General features: G+C 29.8%; 1 protein-coding gene across 1 annotated transcript; it reads left to right on the top strand.

The window, feature by feature from the left end:
* The first annotated feature begins 403 nt into the window (after nt 1-403).
* LOC132951881 (uncharacterized) lies at nt 404-1,111 on the top strand. Its single transcript, XM_061023910.1, has one exon. The coding sequence runs from the start codon at nt 404-406 to the stop codon at nt 1,109-1,111; it is 708 nt and encodes a 235-aa protein (XP_060879893.1).
* Nucleotides 1,112-10,902: the final 9,791 nt, after the last annotated feature.

The raw sequence follows: 10,902 nt of genomic DNA, 5'->3' as shown, positions 1-10,902 counted from the left end.
CAATAGTGTTTATTTTTTTTTCTTAAAGATGTTTGCTACCCATCTTCAAACATACGCAATCGTGTTGTCAAAAAGGACAAACGTACGCAATCGTGTTCTACCCTTCGAGATCGTGTATTTCAGAATTTGATCAAACACACCGTACAATACAATTGTATGCAAAATACACATACAATACGCAATCAATATAAAATTATATATAAAATACCTTACCTGACTCGCAGTTGTCTGTGGTAATGGCGTGACGAACTCAAAATTTTCCAGAGGTGAGTTAAAAATATCTCAAGTATTAATATAATTTAACTAATTATATTTCAGATCGTTATTAACTATCTATTGAGTATATCATAATTCGACTCCCCCAACGAAAAGGGAAGTAACTTATTACACAGGACTGGAATCAATGGCTGTTTTTAATTTAATATTGGAACACATTAAACATGGACTAACTGCTACTAATCAGAGATTAAATGAATTTCAAAAACTTCTATTGTGTCTAATGAAATTAAGATTAAATTTTCCATTTACTGATTTAGGATATAGATTTAATGTAACATGTTCAACAGCATCAATTATTTTAAGAAAAGTAATCATATTGTTAGAACACATGTTTACAAATCTAATACATTGGCCAGAGAGGGAAGCTCTACGCAGTACAATGCCTAGATCATTTTTTAATATATTTGGCAATTCAGTTGCCGTTATTATTGACTGTTTTGAAATTGCTATAGAAAAACCATCAAATTTAAAAGCAAGGGCACAAACATGGTCATCATACAAAAATAAAAATACTGTAAAATATCTTATAGCTATAACTCCCCAGGGAGTTATTTCATATATATCAGATGGTTGTGGTGGCAGAGTTAGCGATAAACATATAACTGAAAATTGTAACTTTTTAAATAAATTAATTCCAGGAGATGTTGTTTTGGCCGACCGAGGATTTACTATTAATGAAAGTGTTGGTTTTCATTGTGCAACATTAAAGACTCCAGCTTTTACAAAAGGTCTACCCCAGTTGCATCCATGCTCTATTGAAGAAACCAGAAAAATTGCATCTGTCAGAATACATGTTGAGCGAATTATTGGTCTAACAAGATCAAAATTTTAAATTTTAAATGGTCCAGTACAAATAACTACACTTAAAGATCAAGATGATGACACATGTCTATTAGATTCCATTGTAACGGTTTGCTGTGCATTAATTAATATGTGTAATTCAGTTATACCTTTAAATTAAAATTATTACAATTTTATTAAAAAAAAAATATATTATGTACATTCAAAAACTATGTTAATAAACAAGTACACTTTAATTACTATTTCAAGTTATCGGCAGAATTCGCATTTCCACTTTTTTGATGTTGGTTTGCGTTTAATTCCCAAACATACATAATGGTACCAAAGATTGGGGCAGTTTTCCTGTGTACACATAATTGATTTACCTCCTTTGTCTTCCTTACAGGTAGAATATTTATAAGGTTCCTTTACAGTATCAGTATTTTGCATCACTTCCATATTATTTTTTTTTGACAAAGTTTCAGTATTAGTAAAATATCGCCCTAGAAGTTCTGGTAAGATGGCTTCATAAAAAAACCATTTTGATTTAGCCACTATTTCATCACATATTTCGTAGTCAATTTGAATACGCTCTACATAGCAATCTTCATATAATGACCATACTAAAAAATCACTGTAAGTGACGCACACATCAATAACTGAGTTTGTACCTGGTAATAATACTGATGATTTTTAGTTAGCTTTCCATTACTTAAATAGGTCATACTTTCTATACTCTTGTCTTTAGTTAAGCTATAGGGACATTTTATTTCTACGCAGCCTTTACCACAACAATCACAATTAATTATTCCATCTGGACTGGCACCAAGATATGGAAAATTTGGATTAATTACTAGCCCAGAGATAGTGAATGAAAAATTAATGTGATCATTTTTTAATTTTTAGATGTATGCATTTCTACCATAAATTTCATGGATTTTACCCCACTCGGTAGCAGCGCTTTTAAACTGTTTTGTTGATGGATAGCATATTGTTTTTAAAAGACTAATATTTGAATCATAGGATTTAACAGCACAAACGTCCTTGGCTCTAGAAGCTGTAATACGGCCACTTCTATACATAAACCAATCTTTAGACTCTGATTGTAGTTTTGTTGATTTCTCTATAGCAGAACTATCATTTTCATTTAAAGAAAAATCTAATTTTGAACCTATATCTACTAATTCCTCTCTACTTAATGTGGCATACTCATCATCAAAAATATTTATTAAGCATTTTAGAAAATTATTTTTTACAAATTTTAAATTAAATGGTGTTACCACTTTTAAAATACTAGCTTGACTATTAATGGTTTGTAATTTTCCCAAAACATTTTTAAATGTATTTGAATCATTAAGTGTTACAGGTAACTTTTGAATGTAACTAGATTTTGGTTTCAATTTGGATTGTGTGGAAGCCATGTTCTTTGGATGATTAAAATTTATTTCACTTATTTTACTAGGGATAGATTTTTCAAGAGATGGTGCTGACCAATATGCATAGACATCTGTAACTGATTTTGCACTTTTCATATTAAATGCATGTTGCAGATAAAAAAGGACTGCTCCTACGTGTGAACAACATTCACCTAATCCAGCCATACATAAGCAATGGGCAGCTTCAACCTTGCCATTAATCTTAACTATAACCCATGGCAGCAATTTAGTGTCATTTATCCTTTGAGAATGTACTACCTAAACAAAAATAATAATAATAATGTAGAGACAATGGGTAAAAAATATCATCATGTTAATTTCCCGCCATGTTATTGCGATACTCGATAGTCGTAATCACGATGTAGAGAAGAGAAGGTGATAACACTCGGCTTGGCCAGGAGAAAAAAAGTGGCTTAGTTTTCGACGGCAAATTTGTAGTTTAAATAATATCCACCGGGAGTACCACAAGCTTCGAAGGCCGGGTGTTTGAATAATTGCATTAGACACTATATATTTTAGATACATGTGTATAATTGTGTTTTATTGCAATGAATAAAGGAATAAATATTGTATTTATGATGGAAAATACCTGTGTCTACTAATACCTATAAATTAAGATAGAGCGTTGAAAAATGCGATATTTACGAATTAACTATTTTATAACTTTCGACCGTCATAAAAATGGCAATTTTGAAGATATCAACAAACTGTAAAGATCAAAGTTGTTCAGAAAAAATAAAGAAATCGAAATCTGGTCTCCAAAATAGTGGTTGCTATTTAAGAAATTTTTATTTTACTGCGCATGCGCTGATAAAAAAAAATTAAAAAATATGTATTTATAAGTCCTATATGCAGTATAAAAACCCCGAATCAAATTCAAGGCCACACGATCGAAATATTTCCTGTTACCTTTAAAATTTAACACACGGTATAATAAATTTTTACAAAAGGTTAAAATTTGATTTACTTAATATGTACTTAATAGTTATTTACGGTGTTATTTATTAATTATAGTTAATCTTACACTAAAGATAAAAGTTATAAAAATATTGTTTATTACTAGGGCCCGGATTTTAATGCACTAAAAATCATTGAAAAATGCTCTAAAAAATACCTAAAAATGCCTTTAAAAATACATTCAACCCGGAAAATGACCTTAAAAAATGACTTATACATTTTTATAAAATTATTGTTTTATTGGTAATTTATAAAATTTTAATTTTATTAAAAAAAAACAACTGAAAATTGAAAAAAGATTGACTGGCGACTATTGACGATAGATTTGACTGTTTGATTGAAGACTGTATTGTTCATTCTAAACATACCAAAATATGCACTTAAGATTATGTTAAATTCTATGTTAGCTATTTTACCTATAAAATGTTCAGCATTGCATTAAACAATAATATATTGTTTAATATTTTCAAACACCAATGATCTTCTATTGTCCGAAAGAATATTTTTATATGTTGAAAAACTTCTTTCGACGTCCACGGATGTTATAGGAGCATATTTAAAATGACAAATATCATCTGGTGTTAATTCTCCTGGTATGTTTTTTAGAGCGGTTTCGTTACCTTCTAAAATACTTGAAATCGTTTCCATTAAAGTATAACCACTATTTTTATTTAAAACAATTTCTAATTTTTTTTTTTATTGCTTCTCCATAACTGCTTGTATTATTTAAAATACAAGTTTTGGCATTATTTAAGATACCAATAGCCTCAACTAAAGGTATACCTGATGCTTCAAGGCGTGTTATACAGTTTGGTATATTTCCATAGTTGGCTTTTATGAATATCAAGTTAGCTTCAATTTCTTTGTCTGCCATTAAATGTTGCGCTTTTTTGATAGCTATGGCATCGTTTTCTTCAAATCCATCAATAACTGTTTTAATAAATTGAAAATATTCACAGTAGTATACCGACGCTTCTAACCAAGTACCCCAAAAAATATTGAAATATGCAAAAAAAAGCAAAATAATGCAAAATAAAAATTTCACCTTTGAAGTCTCTGTTACATGAATCAAATTATAAACTTGGAAAGCATTGTCTAAGATTAACCAAAAAACGATGCATTTTGCATTGAAATCCGGGCCCTATTTATTACCTAACAATTATCATATTAAATTATAATATTTAAATTTAAAGTATTAGTATTAGTATCTTGAAAATTACTTAAAATGATTTTATGTACAAATAAATCATCTAAGTGTATAAATTATTAGTAGGTACCAAATAATAATATATTATTGTGGAGTAATATTTAGTAATTACCTACTTAAAATTTATAAAAATCATGTTAATATTTTTTTGTCTATAATAAAGTCACAGTACCTTTGGAGCTCTAAACAATGAAATATTTTTTGCTTCACTTCCTCTAGCGTATTCTGTCTTACAGCCTAGTAAATAGCATTTATTTGGCATTTTTAATTATTTAATTTACCTATCAAACTTTTAAAATAATATTTTAAAACTCAATATAATATTTATTGTTCGGTAACACAACAGTCAATAGTTCACATTTAAATAAGCAGTCATAGTTCTTATAATAATTCTAATAAATTTGGAACAATATTTTAAATACTATTTGTTATGACTGGAAGTCTTCCTCTATATGTTTATTTTATTAAATTCGCGACTATATTATATCATTGAATTCAAGTTTAATACAATCCATTATATGGAAGTTCGTTTTGTGCTAATATTTGTGGATTAAAAAAAATGTATTTGTTTTGGGTTTAAATATTTGGTTGAATCTTTGTTATCCATGGTAAATTGAGAATATTGTAGTTTTTTAATGACTGGCTTTTGTAAATGCATGGTTTTTTTTATTTTCATTGAGATTTTTTTTTGCAATTTTTTTTATCGAAATTTGAATAAGTAGGTTTTTGCAATTTTGTTCATTTTTTATTGTCCCCAGATATAATAATTTCCTCCAGCGTCTTCTTATTAACATACTCAATATATTATTAATATTTTTGTATCTTGATAAGATCTGTTAATTATATTAATTGTAGTATTAATGTAATTTGGTATTTATGTATTATACATTTATACATAAATGTATATTGTGTATAAATCGGGTAACAACCCTATGATAACCGTTAATCGTTATTAAGGTTTTTTTTGGTAATCGGTTACCGGTTAAAACTGTTTTTTAAAAATCATATTTTAGATTCTGAGCGAAGCGATGAATGTATTGATTTTACAATGATGTGTTTTTTTTTAATTTTTAATTTTTTTTTGTGTCTGTCATCACCTTTTAGGACAGTAAAAGTGCTTGGATTTTATTCAACAGTAACTTTTCTGATAGGAAAGGGAATCTAGTTGGTACTTAGGGCGGTCAAAAGTAGAAATTTCTCAGAATTTTCAAAAGCACCGTGAAAAACAAAAGAAAAATTAAGGAAAAACTGGAAATTTTACGCAAAATCGATTTTGGTTTTTGGTGTAACTCTAAAAAAAATGACAGTGGGTACATGAAATCTTGACTGAATGTTTATTATTTTCTATACGTGATAAAATGTTGAAAATATTTTGACTTGTTATGATCTGTTTACGGACATTTTCAGTTTCCAATTTTTTTAGTTTTTTATTCTATAAATATCAATAAAATTTTATTTGTTTGGTAAAAAAGCTTGAAAATTTAAGGCACCTAGTATATTGTTTCAGTCACATGGACAATATAGAGTACTCAAAACATAATTTGATGGCTTCTCTTGTTGCAGCACTTCAGGTCAATGTCCCAACTATCATGAGAATATAACTTTTCTGTAACAAACCATATGCACATATTTCCTAGGTACTAATAGTTAAATAAATAAAAATATTAAATAGAACAATTCTTGTTCATCTGACTAACCAAGTTCTCATTTTGTTTGAAACCGTTACTTTATTGAAAAACAAACAATTTAAATAACAAATAATTTTAATAGACAGTATAGAATTGTATACATTATAAATCTTAATAAAATAAATAACAGTTTACAATAAACAAACTTTTTTTTCTTATTGATAAATAATGTTTAACATTGAAACATTTTATAATATGGAGTATGTATTTATATATATATATATATATATATATATATATATTATGTTTATGGAGTAGCATATATACTTTGCAAAATAAAGAAAAATTAAGGAAAAACGGGAATTTTTACGCAAAATCTGTTTTTGAGAAAATCGATTTTGGTTTTTGGTGGAACTCTAAAACAAATGAACGTAGGTTCATGAAATTTTTATTGAATGTTTATATTAGCATTTTCTATAATTTTCTATACACGATAACATTTTCCAAATATTTTGACTTATTTTGAGTTGTTTACGAACATTTTCAGTTTCCATTTTTTTTAGTTTTTTTTTCTATAAATATCAATACAATTTTATCTGTTGGGTAAAAAAGCTTGAAAATTTAATAGAAGTCTCCTAGGTAATTTTTTCAAAGGCAGATGAAAAAAATTAAAAGTCCTTAGTCACAGTTTTTATTTATAAGCATTTAAAGTTCAAATATTGACAAAATACTGAAAAATAACGAAAATTAACAAATTATTTTGAGTTGAGAATTCATAAAAAATTTTCTTTTCAAATCTTAGATTTGAAAATGTAATACAAGTTTATCAATAAGTTTATCTACCTTTATCAAAAAAAAAATGTCTACATGAAAGTCAAATTAAATTTTTATGAGCGTTTGAAATTCATATTTTTACAACATATGATATTCACTCTATATCTCATGTAACGATTTTATTATTTTATTGTAATTAAAAAACGTATGACTATAAATACTTGAAAATTTCACAGAATGCTTGTGTTAGCATTTTCTATACACGATAAAATGTTGAAAATAATTTGACTCTTTTTGAGCTGTTTACGGAAATTGTCAGTTTTCAATTTTTTTAGTTTTTTTTTCTATAAATATCAATAAAATTTTATTTGTTGGGTGAAAAAGCGTGAAATTTATTTAAGGCTCCTGATACATCGTTCTAATAGCACTTGAAAAATATTAAAAATACATAGGCACAATTTATTTTATAAGCATTTAAAGTTCAAATTTATAATTCAATAATTATTTTGTAGTTAAAAATTTATAAAATGTTCAACTTTTATAGCTAAGGTTTGAAAATTGAAAACAAGGTTCCGCGTAAATAGATTATATATAAATTACTTTATTTACACTAATATCATCAAATATACTTGATAATATCATAGGCTGACTGACCGTTTTCCCTCAGAATCGTTTTTCTTATACAATGATATTTTATCATTGAATTCAAATTTAACACCATCCATTACAGTGACCCACTTGTAACCTACTGTACAGCAGAGCGACATCCACTTATCCACCTTTTTAACTAATGATCATTAATATTTACTACAATTTTCAAACACCATTTATTAGCCAATGTCCACTGCACACTGAGGTCATCTATGGAATATTTTTAATCTTGAAGACTTAGATTGGTTTGACATTGATTGCGATTTGCGAATAATATATACAGTGTGCACGGTGCAGCAGCTGGTGTTGAAATCGTCGTGTCAGACCTGCCTGGACCGTCGATCGTCCAGTGCTCAGTGTTCAAACCCGCTTCGCCTCCCCAAGAAAAAATGTTGATTGGCACTTACTTACATTTGTTTTAAAAATGTTGGCACGTGACCAGAAAAAAAAACACTCCTGATGCATTTGTATACGGTGTTTCCCAATTAAATGCTTGGATTGCTATTGTATTTATTTTTATAATTTCATAGTAAGGTTAGTTATTCCCTCCACCTAGAAAATGTTCACCAAGTATGAGACTGACGCAGCTTATACATAAACTATGTAAAATCGAGTAAAATAATAATATAACTACGCGACGGTATGCGGATAATACCTATTGTACGATTAAAAGGATTGTTGTATGTATATAAAAAAAAAACAGAAAAACATCTGTGCGAACGTATGACATGTATAATATAACTGCGGGTCTGCAACCCACATTACAGAGGATCTACAATAATATTAATAGTATAATATAACGATGGGTGTGCGAGTTAACGATCGTTTTTAAAACGCGGTGTGACAAAATATAGTACCTGCCCAATCGCACACACCTATTATATAGTGTACACACATATTATACAAAATATACCGACTCGAAAAATATAAGTATTTCTACCCGTACGATATTACTTGCAATATTCCTGTGAACAGGTCGCGGTACGTTATTTGGCGAAGGACCGATTAACGGCGGCGGCGGTTGTATCACAATATTTTGGTGCTGAAACCCGTAAAAACGATTTGACGCGGTGCGAGCTAAAGTATAATATAATATATACATATTATGAGTCTTGCACGACGGTAATATTATTATAACGAACAATATCGTAAAAGGTTCGCGAAGTCGATACGTACACACTAATAATAATAATAATAATAATGTATAATGCGGCCTCGCCGAAGAGGTTGTCGTTTTACCACCCGTCGAGCGGCGGCAGTTATACATATTATTATGTTAGGCGTGTATACGTATATAATATTATGATCTAAGTAAAAGGGGGCTTTAGGAGAGAAAAAAAATGTAAAAGACGGTGCGAGAGAGAGAGAGAGAGTGAGTGAGAGAATAAACAGGGTGACGCGATTAACGCCCGGTGCCGCAGGTTTTTGGGTGGCCGCCGCCGCCGATAAAGTGAGCTGATTACGCGCGTTCGTACATAATGTGTACGCCAGTCAGCGGGTGGGTGGCTGCGGCGGGTGTGTGGAAAAAGGCAATCGTTACGCCGCACATGCACTCACACACATGTAATACGTAACATCGGGTCGGTCATGGATGTGATGACCGTACGTGTGTGTCAAGTACGCGGCCGGTCGTCCGTGTGCCGGGGGTATTGTGTTTTTGAAAATTCGGATCGTTCCCCCCCCGCTGGTGCGTAACAAATCGCCACCGCCGTCGACGTCCAACACACACACACACACTCGTACACAATAATAATATTATATTATACGATATTGAGCCATTAACCTTGGACGATATCGAAACGCGAACGGACCACCTCACATCACACACACACACACACGCACACGCGGGCATACCTTTGCACAATGCTCGGCGTACACGGTGTTTTGACACCTGGTCTCACAACACGGTATTTTATTATTGTTGTATGATATAGGTTTACGATAATAATAACAATAATAATAATAATATGTGTAACACATCATATTATATATAGGTATATAACTTATACCTATAGGAGACTATAATATAAATATATATATATAATGTGTGTGCGTATGACGCTCGGACTTCAGTGGTCCTGTGAGATCGAATCAGTTGATTCTCGATAGTGATTATAGGGTGGGACGAGTAAGTCGAGGGTGTAAGTCGAGTACAATTAACGAGTTAAAATGTTTTTATGATGTTAAATCAATTTTCACTTCGAAACAAGATACTTTTGAAGAAAATCGAAGCATTTTTACTGCCCCAAAAAGTGATGACGGACACAAAAATAAAAATAAATAATAGGGAAAGTGGATTAATTATCCAACAGCGTTGGTGATTATTAACATTATGTTAAAAAAAGGTGGACAAGCGGGTACCGCTCTGCTGTACAGTAGTTGTAATGGATGTGTTATATTTGAATACAATGATATAAACCATTTTGAGCAGTTAGCGTAGTCCTTAAAATATTATTATTTTTTAATCATTGATAGGTATGCGTGATAAACAAATCGTTTTTTCGTAATTTCTCGGTAGTTATTTTTGACGCTTTCTAAAACTACCATCAATTTTCAATTTTGACCTCCCAAAAGTACCAACTAGGTTCACTTTTCTATCAGAAAAGATGCTGATCTCAAAAATCGAAGCATGCTTACTATCCAAAATGTTGTTGACAGACAGAAAAAAAAAACAGATCATTATAAAACCAATACATTCTTTCGCTCCGCTCAGAATCTAAAATTATGATTTTCTTTTGTATTTGAATTAAGACAATATTAATTTATACAATATGCATTCATGTTCTTATGTTTTAATTATAATGAATTTAATGTTTAGTTGTTTTAAACATATGACTAAAAGATATTTTTTATTTATTTTACTGTAATATTGCTATAAAGTATAAACCAAAGAAAAAAATACAATTAAACCAAAACAATTTGGGTAAGTGGATGTCGTTCTGCTATATAGTAGGTTGCAAGTGGTTCACTGTAATGGATGGTATTAAATTTGAATTAAATGGTATAATATCATTGTATAAGAAAAACGATTCTGAGCGAAAACGGTCAGTCAGCCTATGGTATTACCAAGTATATTTGAAGATATTATTGTGAATAAAGTAATATATATATCCTATTTACGTGGAACCTTGTTTTAAATTTTCAATCCTTAGCTATAAAAGTTGAACATTTTATAAATTTTTAACTACAA

This window comes from Metopolophium dirhodum, chromosome 1, assembly GCF_019925205.1.
Source record: "Metopolophium dirhodum isolate CAU chromosome 1, ASM1992520v1, whole genome shotgun sequence".
NCBI lineage: Eukaryota > Metazoa > Arthropoda > Insecta > Hemiptera > Aphididae > Metopolophium > Metopolophium dirhodum.
This window is presented reverse-complemented; position numbering and strand designations above follow the sequence as displayed.

Coding starts and splice junctions, on each gene's coding strand:
- LOC132951881 (XM_061023910.1), top strand. CDS start 404: ATGGCTGTTTTTAATTTAATATTGGAACACATTAAACATGGACTAACT.